At 34.0% G+C, this 27,012-nt stretch overlaps 3 protein-coding genes across 5 annotated transcripts; 2 read left to right on the plus strand and 1 right to left on the minus strand.

The window, feature by feature from the left end:
- Nucleotides 1-150: 150 nt before the first annotated feature.
- Nucleotides 151-1,957, plus strand: LOC102592929 (uncharacterized). Its single transcript, XM_006353483.2, has one exon. The coding sequence runs from the start codon at nucleotides 262-264 to the stop codon at nucleotides 1,708-1,710; it is 1,449 nt and encodes a 482-aa protein (XP_006353545.1). The 5' UTR covers nucleotides 151-261; the 3' UTR covers nucleotides 1,711-1,957.
- A 6,180-nt stretch (nucleotides 1,958-8,137) lies between these two features.
- On the plus strand, nucleotides 8,138-17,915 carry LOC102593266 (serine/threonine-protein kinase 38-like). 3 transcript variants are annotated; one of them, XR_367716.2, is made up of 13 exons: nucleotides 8,138-8,508; nucleotides 10,690-10,864; nucleotides 11,572-11,655; nucleotides 12,198-12,439; nucleotides 12,550-12,754; nucleotides 13,837-13,916; nucleotides 14,094-14,178; nucleotides 14,534-14,665; nucleotides 14,739-14,852; nucleotides 16,235-16,279; nucleotides 16,376-16,460; nucleotides 17,251-17,407; nucleotides 17,776-17,915. XR_367716.2 is itself a non-coding variant. In XM_006353484.2 (12 exons), the coding sequence occupies exons 1-12, from the start codon at nucleotides 8,321-8,323 to the stop codon at nucleotides 17,340-17,342; spliced, it is 1,527 nt and encodes a 508-aa protein (XP_006353546.1). In that variant the 5' UTR covers nucleotides 8,138-8,320; the 3' UTR covers nucleotides 17,343-17,681. The 3 variants fall into 3 exon arrangements, 1 of the variants encoding a protein (XP_006353546.1); XR_367717.2 differs by having other exon boundaries at nucleotides 17,780-17,915; XM_006353484.2 differs by lacking the exon at nucleotides 17,776-17,915 and having other exon boundaries at nucleotides 17,251-17,681.
- An 835-nt stretch (nucleotides 17,916-18,750) lies between these two features.
- LOC102593817 (mitogen-activated protein kinase kinase 2) lies at nucleotides 18,751-25,345 on the minus strand. Its single transcript, XM_006353485.2, has 9 exons — nucleotides 24,883-25,345; nucleotides 24,602-24,686; nucleotides 23,249-23,383; nucleotides 21,993-22,217; nucleotides 21,728-21,910; nucleotides 20,915-21,138; nucleotides 20,759-20,804; nucleotides 20,569-20,670; nucleotides 18,751-19,145 (listed from the first exon to the last, which is right to left on the minus strand). Exons 1-8 carry the CDS (start codon nucleotides 24,957-24,959, stop codon nucleotides 20,572-20,574), a joined length of 1,074 nt encoding a protein of 357 aa, XP_006353547.1. The 5' UTR covers nucleotides 24,960-25,345; the 3' UTR covers nucleotides 18,751-19,145; nucleotides 20,569-20,571.
- Nucleotides 25,346-27,012: the final 1,667 nt, after the last annotated feature.

Consider the following 27,012-nt stretch of genomic DNA (forward strand, 5'->3'; position numbering starts at 1 on the left):
CCCCCCCGAATCCCCACCCCCACCCCTCCTAACAAGAATCTTCCTTCACCGCGTAAGTTCCTTGCCCCGCACCCCCACCCCCACCTTTCACCGCGTGTATTAAAATTCTCTATATATTCAAAAACTCCATTTTTTATTTTCTTCAATTCATTACTTCTTCTGTGTTCACACACATTTCTTCTTTCATACTTTTGACAAAATCTTCAAATACTTTCACACCTGAAAAAGATTAAAAGAAGAAAAAAAGTTTCATTTATTTGAATGGAAATCACTTCTTCTTTCTCATTTCCATCACAAGAAGATTTCAATTCTCTAAACTTTTTTCAAGAACTCAACTTTCTTTCTCCATCTTCTGATCATCATCAATCCATGTCGAAAAAAATAAAAATTAACGATTTTGATCACAACCCAGTTGAGGAAATCCTGAATAAATATCTGGGTGTCGAAAACGAAACGCACCCAGAATCAAAATCTGATGAAAATCACACCCTTTTTGATTTCAAGAACCAAAAAGTTGATTTTGAAATGAAGGATCATGTAGTTGTATCTGGCACGAAACGTGTTCGTGAAAATGCCAATGAGAAGGAAGAGGATGTAGTTGAGGTTGGTTCTGGCTCTGGTTCTGGTTTTTCTCAGCAGCCTTTACAGCAGAGGAGATTATGGGTGAAAAACAGATCAAATGCGTGGTGGGAGCAATGTAACCGTCCTGATTTCCCTGAAGAGGAATTCAAGAAAGCTTTTCATATGGGCAAAGCTACGTTTGATTTTATATGTTCTGAATTAGAATCAGTAGTGACGAAAAAAGACACAATGCTACGTATGGCGATACCTGTTCGTCAGCGTGTAGCTGTATGCATTTGGAGATTGGCTACAGGGGAGCCACTCCGTGAAGTGTCTAGGCGATTTGGGTTAGGTATATCTACTTGTCATAAGCTCGTGCTCGAGGTATGCACAGCTATAAGAGGTGTGTTGATGGCGAAATTCATACAATGGCCTGATGAGATTAAGATGGAGGAAATTAAACATGAGTTTGAAATCCTTTCAGGGATACAAAATGTAGGTGGATCAATGTACACAACACATGTACCAATCATCGCGCCTAAGGAAAGTGTCGCGAGTTACTTCAACAAAAGGCATACTGAGAGGAATCAGAAGACATCTTATTCAGTTACAGTACAAGGGGTTGTTGATCCTAAGGGGATTTTCACAGATGTTTGTATAGGATGGCCTGGTTCAATGACAGATGATCAAGTCTTGGAAAAATCCATACTTTACGAAAGAGCAAACAGAGGAAACTTGAATGGTACTTACATTGTTGGGAGCTCAGGATTTCCATTAACGGATTGGATTTTAGTTCCATTTACTCATCAGAATGTTACTTGGACACAACATGCTTTTAATGAGAAAGTGAATGATGTTCAAAAAGTTGCTAAAGAAGCATTTATGAGATTGAAAGCAAGATGGAGTTGTTTAAAGAAAAGAACAGAAGTGAAACTTCAAGATTTGCCTGTTGTTCTTGGGGCTTGTTGTACACTTCACAATATTTGTGAAATGAGAGGTGAAGAATTACGTCAAGAATTGAGGTTCGATTTGGTTGATGATGAAATGGTTCCGGAAATTGTTGTGAGATCAATGAACGCTATGAAAGTAAGGGATCAGATTGCTCACAAGCTATTACATCATAATCACTCAGGGACTAGTTTCCTATGATGAATATGGAAATTCAAGATTTAATTTACATGTTTTAGAGGTTGAATATTAGGTTTGATTTTGGGGGTAATTCTTTACATGGTTCATTGAAGTCATGTTATAGAATAAGTTACTATAAATCTTCATAGAAGATTTGCTTTTCCATTTTAAGTATTGCATATTGTTTAGGACATTATAAATTGGACTCAATTCTTTATCAAAGAAATTTAGCAAAAAAAATTGGAAGTTTTCCTCCTTGTTATTATTACTACTTCTCTATTTACTTTGGTTCAATTGTTGTATTATTTGTTGTTGTCACGGTTCTTTTCTCCTTTGTCTTAGCATGATTTCTTCACTACTGTATTTTATTTTCATACTTCTTGAGCCGATGAAGATCTATTTGAAACAACCTCTCTATCTTCTCAAAGGTAGGGGTAAGACTACCTACATGCATCATTTTCTTCAGACTTAACTAGTGGAATTACATTAGATATGTTGTTGTATATTGCTTTGACTCTCCTAAAATGTTGCCATATCTATATTGAATCTTCCGAAAATGTACTTTTTTGGAGGATCTGACACTCACTCATCAATGCTAATGAGCATAATCTTAAATGAAACTCAAGTGCTAGTAGAATTGTGACATCATCATTTGTACAAAGTTTTGCATTTATGTAACTATTTATTGAACTCTACTAACTTTTCAAATTGTACTTTTTTGGAGGATCTGACACTCACTCATCAATGCTAATGAGCATAATCTTAAATGAAACTCAAGTGCTAGTAGAATTGTGACATCATCATTTGTACAAAGTTTTGCATTTATGTAACTATTTATTGAACTCTACTAACTTTTCAAATTGTACTTTTTTGGAGGATCTGACACTCACTCATCAATGCTAATGAGCATAATCTTAAATGAAACTCAAGTGCTAGTAGAATTGTGACATCATCATTTGTACAAAGTTTTGCATTTATGTAACTATTTATTGAACTCTACTAACTTTTCAAATTGTACTTTTTTGGAGGATCTGACACTCACTCATCAATGCTAATGAGCATAATCTTAAATGAAACTCAAGTGCTAGTAGAATTGTGACATCATCATTTGTACAAAGTTTTGCATTTATGTAACTATTTATTGAACTCTACTAACTTTTCAAATTGTACTTTTTTGGAGGATCTGACACTCACTCATCAATGCTAATGAGCATAATCTTAAATGAAACTCAAGTGCTAGTAGAATTGTGACATCATCATTTGTACAAAGTTTTGCATTTATGTAACTATTTATTGAACTCTACTAACTTTTCAAATTGTACTTTTTTGGAGGATCTGACACTCACTCATCAATGCTAATGAGCATAATCTTAAATGAAACTCAAGTGCTAGTAGAATTGTGACATCATCATTTGTACAAAGTTTTGCATTTATGTAACTATTTATTGAACTCTACTAACTTTTCAAATTGATCTTGTTAGTTATTACTTTAGCATTTTCATTGACCTCATTAATAGCCTAAGGGTCCATAAAGGAACTAGGGGAGCAAATGAGGTTGACTTGCTTCTACTTTAAGTTTACTTTTATTTGGATTTTAGATAAATGACACCTACAATCAACAATTTGTTGACTGCATGGCTTGTGTGAAAATACTACCTCTGACTTTATGCAATTATAATGTAATTACTTGTGAGTGATGAATAAAAACACAATCAACATTTTTAATAAGAAAATTTAAAATATAAATAAGTAAACAGATACGAAGAAACTAAAGAGATTCAACTTACAATACTAACTAAAAGGGACAATCAACTCCCTTGGACAAAAATAGCTCCCAACCTGCTTGTGAAATGATCAACTAATGATTAGTCAACATGTCTGATTTTTTATGTATACCTTAACTTCAGCTAACAAATCAACACTCCAATTTTGAAGATGTATATCTATAAATCTTAACTCGTATTCAATATATTAGTTGAATACTTTAACTTACAAAATAATCATCTAAACACCTCTTTATGTGATACATCAACGTCGATTGTCCACAAGACACATGATAGACGAGTTGAGGCTGCCTTTGACTTACAACAAATAAACAATAATATAGGTAGATAATTTCCATAACTAACAAAAATACATTGATTAATATAAAAAAATATTTAATTTTAAGAATAATTAAGTCTATTTTTTTCACATGTAATGCTTGCATCATGATGATATAACAAATAGTATTGTCTTTTTCCTCAATATTTTGTTGACTTTAGAATACACTGACAAATATATTTTTTGGTTGAAGTTGACTAGAATTGATAATAATCCAAAAATATACCAACTGTTTTTGACAGTCAAAGAGATAATTTTAATGATTCCAATTGTCATTTGACTGCCTCATTTTTGTACCTTGTAGATGGTCTCAACTCCCAAGCACATAGACCAAAAATATTCCCTCTTTTAAAAAGGTAAAAAAACTTAAATTTGCTATTGGATCATGTGAAATGGAATAGATTTATCCTCGATTAATAGTTGGAGTCAAATAAGTCTTTGCCATTATTAAAACAAGCTAAGTTTGATTTTATTTTTAAATAATATAAGTTTAGCATTCAGTGATGTCACATGTTCATAGTTAAGATTAACTTTTTAAGGAGAGAAGTATTGAAAATATCCATGTATCTAGCGTGTATTATTTATTTAATTCTCAAACTATTGATAGTCTTAAAAAAACTCATCTACTTAATTAGGTACACCCCGATCTGCCACAAGACATAACAAATGATCTCAATTTTTTGTAAGAGCATGTGACTCTTAATAAAAAACCGAGAGAAGTGTTGAAAACACTCCTAAACTTGATGAGAATTTAAGGGTATTTTTTACTTACAAGATTAGGGGTGTATTTAAGTTGAGTTAGTCAAGTAAATGAGTTGTTTTTTTAAGGTTGTCAATAGTTCGGTGAAGAAACTGATAATTCATGCCAAATTTAGGAGTGTTTACAATACTTGTCTCTTTTTTAAAAAAACAATGGAAAAAATTGAACCTTTTTAATAATCTAGCTAGAGGCAAATTTGAACATTTCACATAGTTCACAGACAAATTTAGCTCTTCTTTCTAATTTTGAGTTCTTTTTTAAAAAAAAAATTGGTTCCTCCTTTCGCTCTCCCCGCTACTACTTCTATCATCAATCATCTTTTCTTCCTTCTTCCTCCTTGTCTCTCTCTACTATCATTGCCAATATCGCTTTCACTATATATTATCTTCTCTTCCCTTCTCCTTTCACTTTTTCTCTCTTTCTCGCTCCACCACAATCTTTACCAGCAATAGAAATGCGCTAAACAATTTGAACATGAACATAAAATATTAGTTTAATACAAAGTGTCTAATTATATAAGGATCAAAGAGGAAGAAAGAGTGATTGACGGCAAAGATAATGACATGAAGAGAGAAGGTTCAAATTTATTCTCTATATAAAAGATAATCCTTAATTGTGAGATATGTGATATCATTATGTGCTAAGATTTCGTCATTTGAATGTACGGACAAATTTAATTACTTGTATATTTTGATAGCAACAAGGATATTATTGCGAAAGCAAAGTATGGTTAGAATTAGTCTTATTGATTAACGATTAACTAATGAAAATTAATCTACATCATTAATATATAATTCAGAAGTAAATTTGATATTTTCACATAGTTCAAAAGAAAATGTAGATATTTTTCCAACTTCTAAGCCGTAAACCATATAAATACTTCTTTCATGCAAACTCAATAATTCCAAATCAAAGAGTACTTTTTTTCCACTGATCGTCTCGATCATAACAATTAACATCCATTTATAACATACTCGTTTATCATAACATCCATCTATTTCTCATCTATATCACAATATTGCACAAGACAATCCTTCATTTTACATAACTCAAAATTAAAGTTTCATCATATGTAGGTTGAAATTTTTTGATTTTTTTTTATGTGAAATTATTCAAAATGGTAATTAAAAAGATGACTTCACCAAAGCTGTAAAGGTTGGTTCAACATTAGTTGGGGAAGTTCATGGGTATTTTATAAAAATCAATTTGGTATTTAAATTAGTTGGGGCATGAAATTCGCGAGGAACAATAACTGCTAAAGAATTGGAATTAGAAATATTTTGATGAATTTATCTATTCATCAAAAAAAAAAAAAAAAACTTTGTTAGTGCTATAATTTAAATATTATTCAATTCACGCATAAATACAAATTAATTTCAAGTAGCAAATAATAAAAAATTGATAATTTTGAAAGACATAAAACTAACATATAGAAATCAATAGAAGGCGATGATATAGAATTTATTGATCTAACTATTTTTATTAAGGATGGTTAAAATTTAAATGATATTCATTCTCACACTGTTCTCAATCACTAAGGATATAATATCATGACATGTATTTTGAGTTGCTCTTAATCTTAATAATTCCATATATGAATTTAACTTTTATTATTCATTTGTTCAAGAATTTGAAGGCCATTATTACTAATTTCGACACGTAATTTCGATAGAACGGGTGTAAAAAATGAGTCCAATTATAAGTAATCCATCCAATATGCCTAAAAATTTTAAAGATTGGGTTCAAAATAATTTGAATTGTTCAATCTCAACTCATTCAAACCTTAACTCATTTTAAGATAATCCTTAATTGGGCCCAATTTAATCTCCAATTTCAATTTGTTTTAAGACTCTTTATTTGTATGGAAAAATTACTTAAATACGCAACACTTCTTTACCTATTCTCAATATTTCCCTACTCTTTTACTAAAATACAAAAATCCCCTTTATTTTCCCTCAATTCAACTTAACCGGATACTTTATTAGTTTAAGTATCCGCCCGCTATTAATTAAAGTATCTGCGCTGCTATATTATGCATCCGCCCGTTAATTAAGTATCTGTACTGTTAACAACTTAATAATTTAAGTATCCGCCCGTTATTAATTAAAGATCCGCGCTGCTATATTAAGTATCCACATGGCTATATTATGTATCCGAAAAATACTAAAAAAAGGGAGTTTTGGTAATTAATGAAAGAGTAGGGAAAGGAAGTAATTTCTTTCTTATACTATGTCATTTGCCTAATTTTTACTTGTATGTATTGATGTAATATATGTTCCTATATTGAAGGTATGAATTACAAACTACTTTATACTCCCTCCGTCCCTATTTAGTTGTCCATTTTGACAAATCAAGAAAGGATAACAAATTGTTTCCTATTATACCCTTATTTAAATAAAATTGTCATAAATAAAGTAAATAAACTTATGAACTTCCCAACATTGATTAGTTATCTTGAGTTAATTTATTTTGGAATTGTAAATTATACTATAAGGGTAAAATTGTAACTTCACTAAGTTAATCATTGTTGCCTTAATCTGTGTGTCATTTCTAAAGTGGACAACTAAACAGGGATGGAGGGAGAATCTTTTAGGATTTATCTATCCATTTGTAATTTCTTTTCTAAAAAATTTTCTTCAATTGAAATTCAAATTGTGGTTATAAAAGTTAAATTACAATATGTTAAAATTATTGAAATTAAGCGGGTCATGATCAAACCCAATTTTAAGCCCATTTGAGCCCAAAGTAAACTTGGCGGGTCAAGACCCAACCCAATTTCTATTTCAACCCATTCTAATGTCTCCAAAATTTCATCCCAACCCACTCATTTGACACCCCTAGATAGGGATGGCAATGGGGCAGTGAAGGCTGATCTTAACCCGCAAAATTTTTAATCCGCCCCACCCCGCATAACGATTTATTTTCATTTTCAACCCGTCCCATCCCGCCCCGCATAATTTTTTTAATATTTTTTTTTCTAGTTAAGTTTGATACTAAAAATATAATTCATAAAAATAAATTCATTTTTCCATTAAGTTGTATTAATTTAATAAGATAGTGAGTTAAAAAATTATTTTCTAGAGGTCAATTGAAAAACATGTAATATTTTTTATTGAACCATTTCATTTACTATCTTGAATATTTTAATAGCTTTAAAGAAATTATTTTAATAAATAATGTTCTATCACTCTTATAACCTGTAAAAAGTTAAAATTACGTTTAAACCTATATAAAATTATATATACCCGCAACCCACCCCGCATTAATTTAAAAAAAAATCCACTTCAACCCAACCTGCATCCCACCTACCCCGCATAACCCCACCCCATTATCATCCCTACCCCCTAGAAATTAGCATTAGAACATATTAACATGTTTTCGAAACCCCTCAGGATTACCGCCAAAAATGTTTCCATTAGTCTGACGTGGCATCTCCACACAACGGGGCCCACAATTACAAACTGGGACCCAGCCGAAAATACAGTGCCACGTCATCAATAAACAAAAATTATAGTCCATTTAAAAATTTTAAAAAAAAATAAACTAACAGCCTTCCTCTTTTAACACTCCCATTTTCTGTTTTGTTTTTCTTCTTTTTTCTTCTCAAAGTTCCCTCCGTCCAATTCTATCTTCATTTCTCCCTTTTAACGATCTTCGTATCGAAAAAAATTAATAATTGAATTTCTCCTCCTTCTTCTTCTTCATCTTCGCCGATTCGCTCAATCGTCGCCCTGATATAGGAAGACGATTGATCGAAGATATTAAATTATGGCGAAGAACAGAGAGGAGGAAGAGCAACAACAACATAGAACGGTAGCGTTGACGGAGGAGGAAGAGGAAGAATTGGAGGAGCAATTAGGTTCTAGTTTGACTCTAGAACGAGTCGCTGCTGCGAAGAAATTGATCGAAGATCATTATAAATCGCATATGAAACTAATCCAGGATCGTAAACAAAGGTATTTTTTCTCTTCTAATTATATGATTTTTGAAATTTTCGGGATTATGTTAATGCGATTGTGGTTTTTTCTGGTAACTTTTGGTGTTTGAATTGGAAATGTGTGCAAAGTGTAGCTCGATCGTTTCAATGTGGTAAAAATGATCGGATAATGAATTTTCATCATTATGTAAATGCAAATTTTAGATTTGAATTGGAAATGTGTGCAAAGTGTAGCTCGATCATCTCAATGTGGTACAGAGGTTGACAGTTTGGTAAAAATGATTGGATTTTGAATATTTCTGGTAGGCGTTTATTTAGGATTTATTTGGGATGTAACAAGTGATTTTTAGGTAACTTTAGATTTTGAATTGGAAATCTGTGTAATATGTAGCTTGATTGATCATCTCAATGTGGCACAGAGAGGTTGACAGCTTGGTAAATATGATTGGATTTTGAATTTTTCGTTTAGGCGTTTATTTTGGATTTACCTGTGATGCAACAAGTGATTGTTAGGTAACTTTAGATTTTGAATTGGAAATGTGTGCAGTCTGTAGCTTGATCATCTCAATGTGGCACAGAGAGTTTGACAGCTAGGTAAAAATGATAGGATTTTGAATTTTCATTTAGGTGTTTATTTCGGATTTCGTGTTTTATGTATATGAATATATGCAACGTTTATTTGGGGAGCAACATGTGAGTTTTAGGTAATTGTAGACTTTGAATTGGAAATGTGTGCAAGGTGTAGCTCCATGTCCCAATGTGATGGGTGTCCAGCTAGAGGAATTTTGGTGTAGGCATTCGTTCTGGATTTCGTGTTTTGTGGATGTACATATACAACATTTCTTTGGAATGCAACATGTGATTTGGACAACCTTTAGTTTTGAATGGGTAATATCTGCGAAATGTAGCTGGTACCAATGTAGTAGGTTGACAGCCAATATAAAAATTATCAATTCATGAATTTATATATAGAATATTTATTGGAATTTTCACGTTTATGATTTTTGGAATGGGAACATTTTATCTAGACAAGTTTTTATGTGGAATGTGTAGTTGGTATCAATGTATTTGGATTTTCATGTTATATACACACACATTCATTTGGATATACACACACATTCATTTGGATATGCAAACTTATGTGATTGGTTTGAAAGACAATGTAACTCCTAATTCTTCTTTATTTTCAAGACAAAATCTACTTCTAAGCTGACAAGCAAGAGAGTCACTCTCTCCTTTTGTCTTTAGAAAGCTTCTCCCCTGAAATTTCCTTTTCTCTATCAAGAAATAAAAGCAAGCAGCCTTGATGATTGAAGGTAGTAAACATGGACAAAATATATCTGAAATCACATGGACTTACTTTGTCTTGAAAGGACCTACAATCTCTCAAAATTCATGTCGATTTAGCAAAACATAGGACATAGTGGAAGAAAAAGGTCCATGTAGGAGACAACAGGTAGTTGGGATTAAGGCTCACTTATGAGATTGTGCTTATATTAGGTCCAGTGTAGCCAGGAGCTTCTTTTTTTTTTTGATCTGTTAGATATTTGCAGGTCAATAGAACCTTTAGAGAACCCCGAACTAATGAATATTAAATGAAGCGGGTTCTAATGGAGGAAGTGGATAGTGAGGATTCACTATTAACTCGTACTAGCTTGGTATTGAGGCCTAGTTGTTGTTAAGATTTTGTACTTCACCACTTCTGTTATGGAAAGGGTTTCTGCAATTCTCTTTCTCCTCACAGTAGTGTGTCAGGATGGATAAGAGAGCAAGGATCTTTTATGGTCTCTATCACTGAAGAGAGCATCAGTCTTTTAGAGCTAAGAGTTTCTATCTCCTCCAGTGTTGGATAAAGTCATGATTTTTCTGTATAAGGACTGGGCTAAGTGGCTAACATATGCTTAGGGGTTACCTTTGATCAACAAAGGTCTCAGAGAGATGCATGTAGCTAGTGTCTTATCTTGTTTACTTGGTTGTTATTGTAATGGAGCACCTCTTGTCCTCCAAATTGTACTACTCTAAATCTTGAAATAAAAAATTGTTTTCAACTTAACTGTTGCAGACCGAGTTATGTTAAATGCACTTTGTAGGCTCACATACATATAAGTTGAGCCAATCACACTGAAGGAGCGTGATATTAGATGGAATTTTGACAATTCTTTTTTGTATCCCCTCATGTATTATTGTATATAAACTGTAGGCGTTCACTGCTAGAAAGGAAATTGGAAGGCTCTGGTGTACCAAAGGAGGAACAAATGAACCTTCTAAAGGAATTGGAGAGAAAAGAGACAGAGTATATCCGACTAAAGCGTCACAAGATTTCTGTCGATGATTTTGAGCTTTTGACAATCATTGGGAGAGGAGCTTTTGGAGAGGTTTGAGATTCTCTCTCTTTAGATTGAAAAATATTTCACTCTTCAGGTATTATGTCCCGCCACCCCACCCCCTATGTTTTTTGTTATCTGGACTGTTCAACCTCTAGGACTGAATTATGTACTATGAAATAAATTGAACTTTTATAGAGTTGGTTTCTATGTCATACGTTTCATTGATCATCTGCTTCATATGCTTAACCAGAAGGAGCATGTCCAATGAATTTCTTCCATTCTCATGTAAAATCCATGATCACATTCTACCTTCTCAAGATGCATCATTAGATTTTTAAATTTATTTAGACATTTAATTATTGGAGTCACTCATGATGCTTTTGCTTTTGTATCTCTCACTATTCTTATGTAGCTCCGTGTTATGATAATTTCTGTCATTGGAGTGCCCTAAGTTTGAAAATCTTAATTGCTTTCAAAGGGTTCTGTAGTTCTCAGGAAGAAAAATTTCTTTGTTCCTTTTATTGGACATTAAGGGCAGCCTGATGCATTAAATTCCAGCTATGCACGGGGTCTGGGGAGGGATGTGCCATATTGGCTATTGCATCTATTGTACATAACCTCACCTTATATTTCTGCAAGAGGTTGTTTCCTCAGCTTAAACCGATGACCTCATGGTCACACGGAATGTGTTTCCTGTTTACCAGCACTGACTCCTGATAATAAGTTGCTGATTTTTATGCAAATCTATTTTGCAGGTCAGGTTGTGCCGGGATAAAGTATCTAAAAATATATATGCAATGAAAAAATTGAAGAAGGCTGAAATGCTAAGTAGAGGGCAGGTGAGACCAAATCCTTCCTAACATGCTTAAGGGGCCAATTGGTATCCATCTTCTTTGTTAAATAAGATTTATTCCTACTACTTTGCTCTACTGTTTATATCAAGATGTGCAAGGCAATGCAGCATACCTTTATTCTTCTCTTGTGAAAATCCAGCTTAATATGCCACACTGCTGATTCCTCTGAGCTCGCCCAATGTTGCAGGGCAACTGCTTTTCAGTAGAAGATTCTTTGCTATTAGTATTTAACTATTTATGTATTTCCCCTCCAACTTTCAAGTCATTAATGTCATAACATGAATTTCTCTCCCTTTCTCAATGTAATACCTTTGAACCTCTTTCTCTATCTAAATAATTCCCTAACTGGGACAACGAGAAGACATGAAACCCCGTCTTCTATACTCCTTCCCCACCCTAACCAATAAAAGCCTCTGAGAACAACTAAAGTTCTCTAGATTTCAGTTTTGAGCATGAATGAACAAGCTATATTTTTCTGTTTTAAGAAGTGATCTGATTGTCTTTCTTACCATCACTTTACATTACAGGTTGAACATGTTAGGGCCGAAAGGAATTTGCTTGCTGAAGTAGCGAGCCACTTTATTGTAAAACTTTTTTATTCTTTCCAAGATGCTGACTACTTGTATCTGGTAATGGAATATCTGCCTGGTGGTGATATGATGACGTTGCTGATGAGGGAGGAGACATTAACTGAGACAGTCGCAAGATTTTACATTGCTCAAAGTGTTTTGGCCATAGAGTCTATTCATAAGCATAACTATATTCACAGGTAGTTATTAATCTGTATTTGGTAAAGAGCAATGGTATACACTGCAGACTTCTACGAAAGATTTGAAATGATCTCAATGATTTATGTCTTTTACATAATGTTTTGTGCAGGGATATAAAACCTGACAATCTTCTTTTGGACAAAAATGGTCACATGAGGCTGTCTGATTTTGGTCTATGCAAGCCCCTTGACTGTTCGAATTTATCTCCTATAAATGAAAATGAAGTGATTGATGGTGAGCAAAAGGGATCTGCTAACAAGTGGAATAGCTCCCTTGAACAACTGCAGCATTGGCAAATAAACAGGAGAAAATTAGTAAGTAGGACATTACTAAGTATTAACAGAAACACAGCTTATCTCATTAATTATAAACTTAATCCAGAATCCTTATTTTGGTTGATTTTTCAAGGATCATAGATATGGAGAAGAAAAACTAAAAATTGGAAGAATACTCCCTTCGTTTCAATTTGTTTGTCTGGTTTTGATTCGACACGAAATTTCAGAAAGTAAAGAAGACTTTTGAATCTTGTAATCTTAAATTAAATATTTATTAAATGTACCAAAATATCCTTTAATCTTGTGGTCTTAAACAAGTCATGTAGAAAGATGAAATTAAAGAGTTGCCAAAAAAAAAAGGAAAGATGCATTCTTTTTTGAAACAGAACAATTTGTTTCAGGAGAGTAACATACTTATCTCCATAATTTTGGGACCTGTCGTATTGAAATGTCTGCTTTTGATGAGTTTATTCATATGGATCTAAAAAATGCATAAATAATATTGCTATAATTAAAAAGAGCTCTTGTTGATACGTAGCTCTAGCTGATACTTTACCGGAGAAATTTTAGCAAAGTCAGTAAACATGATTATGTTGAAGTTAGCACCGAGGCGTTGCTTCTCAAAAGTATGAAGTTTTGTTAAAACAAAAATCTTTACACAGTGGAGACATCTGAAAAAACTGAAGTACTTAGATGAACTTTCTTAAGAATGGGAGATAAACCGTAGGGGGAATAACTAGTGTTGTGTATTACTCTTATTTATATTCTGAAGTAACAGATGGTCTACAACAGTAAAGACAAGACTAACTTTTCACCCAATAGCTCCCCCTGGCCAAAGCTGGTGTATAATGTAAATGTCATGCATGCCAAGTTTGTTACAAGTCTAGTTCACTCATTTATCCTGCAAAGGCTTAGTGAGCAAGTTAACAACTTCGTTTTCAGATACCTCTTATGCTTTGTGAATGACACATCGGAACTTTATCAAAATGTGACTGCCAACCAGTATGTACCTAGCTTCACATGAGTAATGGAAACGAACTAGAAATATCATTTACTATTCCAAGAAATGATCTTTTGGTTATTTGTTACTGGAACTTTAATATAACCTGTTGCTATGGCAGGCATTTTCAACAGTGGGCACTCCTGACTATATTGCTCCTGAGGTTTTACTGAAGAAAGGCTATGGAGTGGAATGTGATTGGTTAGCTTTCTTATTTGTGATGAACGGCTGATGTTTTAAAGTTTTTGATTGCCTTGCTTTCCAAAGTTTAAACGTGAATGTTTTACTTATGTTCTTTCTTTTAGGTGTGATCACCTTGAATAGACAAGTAAAGTTAATAGACTTAATCCATTATCCTCTTTTCTTTGCTTCATTCAGGTGGTCACTTGGCGCCATCATGTATGAGATGCTCGTTGGTTATCCCCCTTTCTACTCCGAAGACCCGATAACGACATGTAGAAAGGTATAGTGGTCCGCCAAAGTGTGTGAAAATTCTTTAAGCAGCATTAACAACAACAGCAACATCAACATACCCAGTGCACTCCCACAGGTGGGGTTTGGGGAGGGTAGTACGCAGACATTACCTCTACCTCGTAGAGATAGAGAGGCACTACGAAATTTAAAACTTTAGAAAGGAAATCTACTTTCTCCTGTTCAACATTGATATCCATTTTTCCTTTTTGTTTAGTTAACAATCAAATTATCTTGTGAATAGTTTGAAATGCTTGTGCAACTGCTCCGTCTAATGACAGTTCAGTTACGATGCTTATGTAGCATGATTTAAATGCTATGTTTTGACACTTGTTCTGGTTCTATAGATTGTTCATTGGAGAAATCACATAAAATTTCCAGAGGAAGCAAGATTAACTCCTGAAGCCAAAGACCTGATCTGTAAGTTGCTTTGTGATGCTGAAAGTCGTCTTGGTTGTCGAGGAGCAGAGCAAATAAAGGTGTGTGTTACAAGGATAGTCTTATTCTTCGATCAATTATAGATTCTTATGCTTTATTCATGATTATAATCAGGCTCATCCCTGGTTCAAAGACATAAAGTGGGATAAACTTTATAACATGGAGGCAGCATATAAGCCAGAAGTCAATGATGCTCTTGACACTCAAAATTTCATGAAGTTTGATGAGGTAAATTACCATTTATATCTTATCCCATTTCTGTTTTCTTTTCCAAATTTTAGAGGATGTTTGTGAGAAGTGATTTTTCATCTTCATAATTTAATCGTGACACAATGTTTCGCTACTACACAAGCTACCTTAGTGGTATGTGTGATCAAGAGTTAACCTTGGTGATCTTATGACCTCTGTTTATTTTGGTACCTAATATTCATCTCTACTGGAATACAGTACGAATAACGACTGTTACCTATGGATTCACGGGATTCAATAGCTTTTGCCTAAACCCTATATATGTATTTAAAAATCCACTAAATAACTACAAATATTTGATTGTGGACTCAGTTATAATTGTATATTAACTTTATATTGTTGTAGGAACCCATAAACTTCAAATATATTCCCAGGATAGGGCAGGGCTAGCTAATCCCTTTTTCTCTGATGACAGTGCCATATTGATCTGAATCATTTTTAGTGGCTATCTTTCTACAACTTGAACTCCTATGTTTTGATTATTAAAAGTTTATATGGTTATATTCAACCATGACAAGATCGAAATTTTGATGCCCTGAAGATTATTTTCCATATGATTCCTATTAATTTAGTTTCCTCTGAAGCATATCTTGCATTGGCATGGAGATGGGGATCCCAAATAGCCAGAGACAAAAGATTCATATGATAAAACAAAAGTGAAGGCGCCTCTTTCTTTTGTCCAGGCAATCAGAGTAGAAAGAACTGGTGAATTTATTCAAGATCCTTTACTCATAGTTTTCCACGTTTTCTAAAACTCTTTGACCCATGAATTTAGAGTATCCATCTTTCACACAATCCACGGGGTCTTGATTTGGATTTCAGCAGTGTTACTCTCCTTTTCTGATGAAATTTCGTGATGACACTAAAGATGAGCCTACATCAGACCCCTCGGGGTGCGGCTCTTCCCTAGACGGGATATTTTGTGCACCTGCCGTTTTACTAAAGATGAGCCTATGGTACCAATGAACAACGACTGTGATGACTTGTTTTTAGATTCTTTATCTTCTACTTGATTACAAACTTGCTATGAGATTTGCATCTACGCAGCACAGTAATTCCTCTAAAGTATGTTTGCATTGAAGCGTTGGAGAAAAAAAAGTAAAACCCATAAGAAGTGAAAAAGTAAAGCCCATAAGAAGTGAAAAAGTAAAGAGGAGAATCAAAAGCAAAATGAGAATGGAAAGTAGAATTGAGGGACCATTTTCTGGATAATAACTGATAAAATTAGCATTTTTTATTTTCATTTAATACTTGAGCTTTGTTTTGGATGATCATTTTGATATTCATGTTTAACTGTTGTTACCAACAACGCTTGGTTGAGAATTCTTTCGCAACTGATGTACAATTGGAACTCACTGCAGGCAAATCAAGCACCAGCAAAAAATAGCTCAGGACCCAATCGAAAGGTGAGTTTTCGTTTGCTACAATGAGTAAAGAGTCCTATCTGAGCAATAACGACATGCTTCAGTAACTCTTTTCTGTTGTAATATTTACTTTGGCAGAAGCGTCTGATTCCCGAAGATTTAAGTTTTGTTGGCTATACCTACAAGAATTTTGAGGCTGTCAAGGGATTGAGACATTCTTCAGGTATGGTGACTTCCATATACTCTCAGACTAATAGTTCTGTCATCTTCTTTTGAAGGGAGCTCATGTTGAATGCTCTATCATCTACTAAGTCACTTGCTAATTCTTATGCATTCTGTGACATGTATAATGTATATAAGCACCTGAATGAATTCTAAGCTTCTATATCATTAATAAGACAGAAGAACCTCTAATTTTGCTGGTAATGATTAGTAATGCTCACATGTGTCAATGTATTCCTTCAATCGAGGGTCTATCAGAAACAAGCTCTCTACATCCCAAAGGTCCTTTCAGTCTACACTCCACTCTCTGAGACCCCACTTGTTGTTGTTGTACATGTGTTAATGCACGTCTTAATGCCTTAATTGAACTTAAGACATAAATGTATACCGTATATGACATGAATAAGCATTTAACCGCTTGCAGCATTATTAGATTTCTGTGTACCGGCTTGAATTTCTTGTGGATAATTGGTCTTGCACTCAAACTTGACATTGTATGTACTTGCTGGAAACAGAAAACTTAGGTATCTTGCTGATTGTGTTACCTTTCATGTATAATGTTCTGTATGTGCTTTCTGAATGAGTTGTCTATAGGACAGCCCGGTGCACAAACCATCCCATGTTAGCAAGGTCCGGAAGGGTGTAGACAGCCTAACCTAATGCAAGTATTAGTGACAACTTTACCATTGCTCCAAGGCTCCCCTTTTAACTGTTTGGAGCCCCTACTTTGATTTCTCTCCTCTCCTAGCAAGTATATAAAAAGGTTTTTAACTGCCATTATATCCTTGTAGGTGATTCTGCAGTGGATTTCCCAGGCAAGTGTTCAATCGATGACAATGAAATGCTTGTCCTCGCGGCATCAGCAGATACTGTAACTCTGTGATGAGCATCCAAGTTCTACGATAAAACTAAATGATCAACATGCCATTTTTATGGTTTTTTCTGGAGGTAATAACATTGAGTGTTCAATTCGAGTTCCGACCATTGCTCCTTTGTCCACAAAAGCAGATTGCCATTTACAACACTTTAAAATGTAAAAGTGACAATATAGGGTCTCTGGATAGGTTTCTTGCAGCTATCACTAGGAGTTTTTTTTTTCCTTTTTCAATCTTGAAAGTTGTGTATACAAACATTAAGAGATCATTTAACTTGACTACTCGTGTAGGAAGAGCTAAGAATGGCTTTAATCATATCTGTCTAGAACCCTTTCAGTTCTTATTCACAGATTTTGTACATTCACACAGCTGTACCAAGAAAATGGGGAAATCAAATAGTTTGCTTCCTTCTAAATCAGTTTTTGTATCTTTTTCCGACAGCCAGAGGTGTCAAATGAGCGAGCTGGATTAGAACGGATGGACCATGACTGAACTGTTTGATACGCCTAACGTTTGATTGGATAAAAATGGCAAGTTTTTGCACGAATTGCGTCTCTTTTGGGGTGGCCTTTAATTTTTGTCCTTAAATATGATGATCTTTAATTTCACCCCTACTGCTCATTTAATGAAATTTGTGCATCAAAGTACCCTTATCTATGACCTGATTCGCTCGGCATAAGTTCAAAAAACTTTTGCCTCGGTTGACATAAGTTCAGTAAGAATTAAGTTATGCCGGATAAGTTGTGTAGTATATCTATGACTTAATTCATTCGGCATAAATTTAGACAACTTTTGCCTCGGTCGTAAGTTCTGTAGGAATTAAATTATGCATTTTACGACATAATTTGTGGAAATTGAAATCTCAAAGGAAGTTCAAAAAGGAAATGTACTACTGGATATTCCCAGTTAGTCACACTGTGAATGTATCTTAGCCTGATAAAGAAAAGGCAAATATTGCATACTTTTAGCCTTCCAGTTTATGAAGGCTAGTTCCATACAGGATTAGCTATATCTATATTACTTACATTTATATTAAAGGGGTATAGCATAACGATAACCATTACAGGAACAATAACATACCAAGTGGTATAATCCCACACGTAGAATCCGAGGAAGGTAGAATTTACATAGACCTTACCCTTAGCTTTGTGGGGTAGAGAGCCTGTTCCCGATAGTATAATGATAACCATTATGATTCCAAGAACTTTTTCATGTTTTGAAATACTTGGCCTGTAATTTCCGCAACTCTTTAGACATGTAAAACTTCAATCTAGAAAACGAAGTCAATTCATTGACAACAAAATACCCAATGTAATCCCCCACAAGTGGGGTTTGGGGAGGATAGGATGTACACAAATATTACCCCTACCTTTGTGGATTAGAGAGACAGTTTCTGATAGATCCTCGAAAAGTTGATTCATTGAAAGGTCTCTAAATTGATCTCATTAGGAGAAATGGGAGCTTAATAATTTTACATTCAGTTCAACACTGACAATAAACAGCTTCATGTGCTAAAAGGTAGAAGTCAAATTGTAAACCAAAAACACTTGCACCACCAAGGATTAATGTCAAAAATAAGTCATATCAAAAGGATATCTGGAGTTGTTCCCATTTGAATCACATACATAGTAGAAAATGTCACAGTTACACTCCCAACGCTACCTACCGGAGGCTTGAAAAGTACAACAATGGCTCCATCTGCTTCATTTTGATTCTCAATGCCTTCTTAAAAGGCTTCTAATTTTTGGAACATTGTGACTGGAAAAGCTAATTGACCAAAATTCCATCAGTTGCAAGACATTGTAGAAAACCTGTGAGAATAAGAAGTCAAGACTAAATTTCAAGAATGGCACACATAGAAGAATCATGCTTTTGGACAATAGGATAGAGCTGTTATATCGGAAAAATTATCTGGTTGGCGAAAGGACCTCACATACATAACAAGGCTCGTCACAATGTAATTGCTGAAATCACACCAGTTGAAAAGATTCTGAAGCTCTTTTGGTTACATATTTAAGTGAAGTGAAATAATAAAAAATTTGAGCACAAGTACAATAAACAGTCGAGGATGATTAATCATGAGTTTAAAGTAAGATCTGAGTAGTAACCAAAAATCCAGTAGAAGGGGATTAACAAACAACAACAACTACCCTAGAGATAGAGAGGTTGTTTCCGATAGACCCTTGGCTCGATGAAAAGAGATCTAAGCAGTTCAGAAAAGGAAATAACAGAAATGAAGAAGTCATGGCAAAATATTATAGAAAGCATGACAAAGCATCAATAACTACAACAAAAACCACGATTATCGAAGTATAGGAAGCAAAAGATACTAATAGAAATCTAGTAACAAGAAACTACAAGAGTAATACTACGACTAATAGTACGGAAGGATAATGAAGAACACACTCTACTACTTGCTAACCTACTACCCTAATAGTACGGAAGGATAATGAAGACCACACTCTACTACTTGTTAACCTACTACCCTAATACGTGTCCTCCACAAACAAATGTTTTTACTTAAAAAAAATTGACCACTTAGTTTTACGATAAATTGTCAAAAGTCAGAGGCAAGGAGTTTGTCCAATCAACAAAATATGGTTTATGAGAGAACGTTGAGAGGCTAAACCAAACTTTTGAACTATGAAACAGCTTCACATTTTCTATTCCAGAAGCAACAAAGGAATTTTTGAAATAGGGAGTTTACGAATTCATTTCTAATTCATCCCTTCTAGCCATTTTTCTGGTATACAGATTCATTTACTGCCGGAGATAACTGTATCAGCTATTAACAATTTGAAACTACCCAGAACACAGATATTAGTAAAGTGATATTAGGAAGATAAATAACATAATATTCTTCAACCTTCACTATAAGCAAATGTGTACGTAAATAGAAGTGAATTGCTCATACAAGACCGCTGTGCGTGGGTCACTCTATCTTACGAGACCTTAACTGGTCAATGGAACTAGCTAGAGGGTTGAGTGAGTTGCAACGAGAGGCAAGGTCTTTGTGACCAAATAACCCTTGGGTATTTGACGACAAAGAAAAGAGCCGCAGACAATTACATAATGCTAATGGCTCTGATCCAAGATGATGAAGAAGAAAATTTGTGCCAAAGACACTCGAATATATACTTATAAAAATAGAAACACAAGAAGTTCCTAGCTTAAATTAGATCTTTCTAAAAGCTACAAAAGGAGTACATATAACAAAAACTTAAGCAAGCATACCAATTATAGCTCAGTAAGTGTTGCCAATGGAGGTCCTGCGGAAGTGAAGTAAGATCCAAGATCGATATCCTGGTCATCGTACATGGTGATGAAAGGGTGACTCTGTATTACATGAATCCCAAATAGCCACTACATTAGTAATTGATCAATAAGCAACTTCGAGAAAGACAAAAAAAATGATTATCACTACCATGAGTTCATTTGCTGACAGTCTGTCCTTCTGATGCTTCTGGACACTGAAACAAGTAATTGTGTAGTGAGCTTCCAAACTAGAAAGCACATCTACCAGACACTCATAGGACAATTGGATTAATAGTTCCAGATGGTACAAAACTATAGCGCTTACCATGCAGATATGAATGAGCAGAATTGTGGAGAAAATTGGTCAGGAGGTGCACAAGGTTCTGGTTGGTCAACAATGGTTTCCATAAGTTCATAGACGTTGACCCAGCCATCATCTCCCTCGGGTGGTGTATATGGGAAATGACCTGTTGCACACTCGAGTAAGACTAAACCCAAGCTCCAAATGTCGCTTTTGTAATCATAGGCACCTCCTGAAATTCTCTCTGGCTGTAGCAGACAATAGAACATCAGCAACTTGGATGTTTTTAGCATAGGCAGATTGTACTACTCCCTCTATTTCAATTTGTTTGTCTAGTTTTGACTTGACACGGAGTTTAAGAAAGTAAAGAAGACTTTTGAATCTTGTGGTCTTAAATTAAAGATATGCCAAATGTACCAAAATGTCCTTTAATCTTGTGGTCTCAGACATGTGGAGTGGAAAGTTGGAATTAAAAAGTTGTCAAAAATGGAAAGAGGCATTCTTTTTTAAACGGACTAAACAAACAATAAGACCATATCGCGTGGAAAGTTGGAATTAAGAAGTTGCCAAAAGAAGGAAAGAGGCATTCTTTTTTAAACGGACTAAACAAACAATAAGACCATATCGCGTGGAAAGTTGGAATTAAGAAGTTGCCAAAAGAAGGAAAGAGGCATTCTTTTTTAAACGGACTAAACAAACAAATTGAAACGGAGAGAGTGATGAAGTTGCAGAAAGATATGCTAGGAAAATATTTCTCTGTGATATTTATGAGTGAAAATTACCTAGCAGTGCAGTTCTATACTCGCTTTTACAAAAAATCAGGTCACAGATACTCACAGACATATAGTTGTATGTTCCGACAAAGGTATTAGCCAGTCCAGATGTGCTTGCCAGTACTGCACTCACACCAAAGTCTGTGATTTTGACATCACCTCTATGATTGATTAGCAAATTCGAAGGTTTCAAATCCCTGTGAATAATATGCTTCTCATGATGAAGATACCACAAGCCTTTGAGAACCTAATTGGTGAAGGAACAAGGTTGAAACATTAGTACTTGAACAAATTCTTCTCTCGTGGAATACAAATTGTTCACTGGGTACCTGCTTGCAGATAACAGCAAGATATCGTTCAGGTATTGTTTTGACCTTTTTCAGAAAATCTGCTAAGGAACCACCATCCATATACTCCAAAATTAAGGATATAGCACCATTGTCGAAGAACGACTGATAGCATATGACAACATATGGACACTGGGATGACTGATTAATTCTCAGTTCTTGAGCAATATGTTTGCGCATGGACTCGTCAATATTCATCTGAATAACCTGAATGATATAAAACTGCTCGTCAGGAAGGGAAACAAGTAACGCTGGTAACATAAGACAGCAGTGACATATGTGGGGAACTTAATGTATTTATTCATTTAGAAGACAAATCTCTTAAGGCAGCCCGAAGAAGTAAGCTGAAAAATAGTTTGATCACTAGAGTAGTGGAGATTGCAGGTAACATGTTTTAAAAATATCTAAGTGAATAAGAGCCTGACAATTAAAGCATATGTCCACATCAGCCGACAGATTGTCCAATAGACAAACCCCTCCATCAGCATTGCAAACAGGTTTGGAGCCAGGTAGGACCAAGGGGGCTCTTCGGTGGAAAATTACACTACACATGGTTAAAATTATTTTTTATGTATATATAGTAGATATTGAACCCCATTTGGCATCTTCGTGTATTTACTTTCTAATTTTGAACCCCCTTATTGAAAATTATGGCTCCCACTGAATCGCAAAGAACAAGTCAATATGATCTTTGTGTAATAGAATGGTGAGACTTGAAAGCACCCTAGTATTGGGTAAAATAGCAACCTCAATATTCAGAAACCGATTGTGATTTCCATACTGTCAACTCTTCAGACTTTGGGGGAGGGGTGGGGGGTGGGAGGGCAGCCATATTAGACTGCAACACCACTAGTCTGTAATACATATTCGACGTTGCTCAGAATCTCCAAAAATGTTGCTGCACCCGTGTCGTATCCTCCAAAAATGCACTACTTTTGAAGGATCCGACACGCACCCGATGACATTTTTGAAGAGTCCGAGCAACATAGTAATAACATATTGCTACCAAAAATAGTACAAGTTATAAGACAAGAAATGGAACAATAGGGAGGAAACATCTCTACGGAAGCATTTGTGGTCCCCATCCTCAATTCGTTTTCTTTCATTTTTAAAAGGTACATCACACCAAATTATTGAAATATATCAAACTGATATGTAAACAATCTACTGCTAGTGAAGGGAATAACCAACAAGGCAACAACCAAGATAAGTAGAATAGAGATGGAAGCCAAATATACCTTGAGAGCGAAAAATTGCCCTGTCCATTTATGCTGAACCAGCCGCACAATACCACCATTTCCCTTTCCAATAACTTTAACTGCTTCAAAATCAGCTAAGCATAACTGGTTGTCTGATGGCTGTATAACTGAAGGCTGAAGAAAAAATTGCAAATGCCAGAATAAATACGCCATGAAAGTCGCAATGGATTGCAAAAGTGGATACAAAGGAAGATGAAGAACACAAAATGTCCAGGTATGGATTAAAACAACAACTACACCTCAATTACAAGCAAGTTGGCATCAGCTAAGTGAATCCCCACTGCTCTTATCGCTCCATTTAAGTCCGTCTTAGTACAATATTATTTAAAACAATAGTTTCTCTAGAACCAGAGGTTCTCTACATTTCCGTATATAAATCTCTAACAAGACTAAAAGGCTCCTATCAAATTTTGGACCTAAATTAAACTAATATAACAAAGAGTCAGTCCCAACTAATTAGTATCGCTTATATAAAAATATGTCTAGCTTCTAGATTCAAATGCGTAAATTGTTAATTGGACCCTTCATATAAGATGAGTCCCTAATCACAGCTTTAATATCCTGATTCAGAAAAGCAGCTCAAGAGATCTAGATCTTCAATTTATCTTCCATTTCAAATTCTTCATACGCTGGCTAGGAATAAGCATTCAAAAATTTCAATTCTTTGTGCATTTAGATTTGTTAGCTAAACATTTGAATCAAACAACAACAACCTACCCTGTGTAATCCCACAAGTGGAGTATGGGGAAGGTAGAGTGTACCCGGACCTTACCCCTACCTAATGGATGTAGAGAACTTGTTTTCGAAAAACCCTCGGTTCAATGCAGCAAATAAAAGTATTTCCGGAAAAGCGAATTCAACAGCATAGAAAACATGTCAATTACTAAGGAAAGCAGTACAAGCATTCGAAGAAAAGAAACAATAACACCGGTGAAATAATGCGATAACTGAAACACAATAAACAACAGATATCAAAGGCAAGAAAATACATGTATAAGGCTAATACTACAACAGACACGGTGTTCCCCGACACCCACCAAGCTTAAACCCGTCGAAAAATGAGTCAAAGCTCAATTACCTACTTACCTTCTACCCTAATCCACAACATCCATACCCTCCTATCTAAGGTCAGCTAAACATTCGAATTCAAACTTCAAGCTTCCAAAGGCAAGTTAGAGAATAGTATACTCTTAATCCCATGTAAACTCAGCAAGGGATCATCCTACTACCCAATCCAAGCCAGACTACAGAACTATAAAAGCAATTCAATCAAATCAAACCAACAGTTCCTTAAACAAATTCAGCATAAGTAATTCAAAAGAGAAAGTGTACAGCTGCAACTTCACTCTGCGAAACAATTCGAACTCCATCTCTATTCACCAGAAGATCTCCATCCTTAAATGTTCCTGATTCAGTCCTATACAACAAAATACCAAAAACATCTCATCAAAATACATAACCATAGCTAGATAAAACACAGAAATAAGACATACAAGAACTGGATCCAAGAGTTCAGGTCAGTAGACACATAGTACATATGAATTTAACATAAATAAATATTCTTGAAGACATTTACACACACACACATATAGAGAGAGAGATAAAGTAAGTACAGGAATTTGGAGAGAGCAACTTCATCAGGAGGAGGAAGAGAAAGTTTAAGATTAGGAGCAAAAGATCCTTTCTTCATAGCTAAATTTTGTTAAATCACAGTAAAAATTGCTTCTTGGGCAACTGGGGTTCTTGAATTCTTCTTAAAAATCACTTTTTTATTGAAATCTTGAACACCCAAAGTGAAAGTTGCTTTCAGGCAAATGGGGTTTTGGTAATTCTTCTTAAAGTTCACTCTTATATAGAAATCTTGTGAAATTGCTTCCAGGCAACTGGCTTTTTTGTATTTTAGTTAAATGTTTCACTCTTGTATAATTATTATTTTTTGAAAAAAAAAAATGTTTGGGAAGTTTGGGGCATTTCTGCTTAGCTGGGTCAACTGAAAGACTCTGTGTAGAAGTCTTGCAAATAATAGCAGAAATTATGTGGTTGTTGTAACTATTAAGCTAGACTATGAATCAAAAATTATATACATATACATATAGAGAGACAAATGGTAGTGGTGAATTAAATAGAAGGAAAAAGTAGGCTTGATGCAAATTAAGAAAAGCTTGAAAAATAAAACAAGTACAATAATAACAGATGTAATTCCATAAATGGAGGTGAGTGTGATGTGAAGTACACAAATTTTATTTCTATTTCGATTCTCATGAAAGTAAAAAAGTTATTTTCGATAGATTCTTAGTTCAAATAAAGCATTTTAATCTAGGTTCAAAAAAGAAATGCAATTATAAAAGAATTATATTGAAAATAACTAAGAAAAGAACGGCAAACAACAACAAAATAATACGATAATTACACCAATATGAAGTAATAAATCAAATAATAAAATTATAGGAAATTAATAATAATAATAATAATAATAATAAAGAATCAAATGCCCTTTTATTATATTATATAAAATTAAATAAAATTATTCTAAATTAATAATTTGATCCAAAAATATTTTTATTGTTAATACTTTAATTCATTTTTGTTCAATTTCACATATATAAGAAGGGACAAATAAGGTGTTCCAAATTATCATCATTCCTTTTCCATAAGTAAATGAGGCAATATTTGACTATTTATCAACTTTTTTTAAAAAAATGTATTTTTTATTTATCATCATGTCCTCCATAAATTTTGAAAATTAAACTGTGTTATGAGTGGGGAAATGAGTGGGAAAGAAGATAAAAAACACTTTCTGAATCAAAGGATTACACTTGCTGACTTTTCTTCTGTTGTGTTGTGTGGACCTTTCTCTTTCTTTATTCATGTTTTATTTATTTATGGCTCTTTCTTCCCTTTTTCCTTTTTTATTTTACTTTATCTATAAGTCTTCTTTTTGAAGTTTGAACTTTCTTTTTTTAAGTGAAATATTCTATAGAAATTTGTTCCTAAGAGTACTTTCTAGAAAACCATTTAGATAATTATTTTGTAAATGTTGCGATAGTTGTTTTCTTTTTATGTTTCATTTGATATATGATATTTAGTTAAGATTTGATTTAACTTAAATTTGTGTCAAAGAACTTTATATTGAGAGATAAAACGTGTTTTAATTTGTAAGAACAATAATTTTGTATCTTAAAAAATTCGACGTCTAACGCTTTTGATTAAGGAGTGATACTTATTTCACCAAAATAGAACACTTGCAATCTTCTTTATTTGCTTATCAAAAAGGTCATGTCATGTTAGCTAAAAAAGGGAAAAAGCTTATGAATTGATATTTATATCAAGTTAATAAATATATATAACATAATCTTTTAAAATATATTATTGTCAATTAACTATAGTTAACTAATGCACAATATCACTTTCATTTACTAACTGCATAGTTTAGTGTACACGTTTGATCTATTCATAATTAAATAGATATTGTGAAGCAGCTTGACAATAATTAAATAAATGTTCTATTTGCATTGTTATTTAATTTATACTATTTTAAAAAAAAATTGCATGTGTATCCATCTCAGAATAACTTCTATATAATGTTTGAAGACTAACTTCATACATCCATATAGCTGAAGCTCATTTATATATGGATGTAGTTCAGTTATTTTTGTGTCGCTTCAATCATTTTTATTTAAATTTTAGTCATATATGGCAGAAGTTCAATAATTTTTGTCAAACTTTATTTATTTGAACTTGAG

The sequence above is a fragment of the Solanum tuberosum genome, unplaced genomic scaffold, assembly GCF_000226075.1.
Source record: "Solanum tuberosum cultivar DM 1-3 516 R44 unplaced genomic scaffold, SolTub_3.0 scf00155, whole genome shotgun sequence".
NCBI classification, from domain to species: Eukaryota; Viridiplantae; Streptophyta; class Magnoliopsida; order Solanales; family Solanaceae; genus Solanum; species Solanum tuberosum.

What these genes read in the sequence shown, in the direction of transcription:
- LOC102592929 (XM_006353483.2), top strand. Translation starts at nt 262, where the DNA reads ATGGAAATCACTTCTTCTTTCTCATTTCCATCACAAGAAGATTTCAAT.
- LOC102593266 (XM_006353484.2), top strand. Translation starts at nt 8,321, where the DNA reads ATGGCGAAGAACAGAGAGGAGGAAGAGCAACAACAACATAGAACGGTA. An exon ending in AAGCATAACTATATTCACAG is followed by an intron (nt 12,440 to 12,549) that starts GTAGTTATTAAT and finishes TGTTTTGTGCAG; the next exon opens with GGATATAAAACCTGACAATC. An exon ending in GCTCAGGACCCAATCGAAAG is followed by an intron (nt 16,280 to 16,375) that starts GTGAGTTTTCGT and finishes TTACTTTGGCAG; the next exon opens with AAGCGTCTGATTCCCGAAGA.
- LOC102593817 (XM_006353485.2), bottom strand. Translation starts at nt 24,959, where the DNA reads ATGAAGAAAGGATCTTTTGCTCCTAATCTTAAACTTTCTCTTCCTCCT. An exon ending in TTGCTGTTATCTGCAAGCAG is followed by an intron (nt 21,911 to 21,992) that starts GTACCCAGTGAA and finishes TTCACCAATTAG; the next exon opens with GTTCTCAAAGGCTTGTGGTA. An exon ending in GAACATACAACTATATGTCT is followed by an intron (nt 21,139 to 21,727) that starts GTGAGTATCTGT and finishes TGTCTGCTACAG; the next exon opens with CCAGAGAGAATTTCAGGAGG.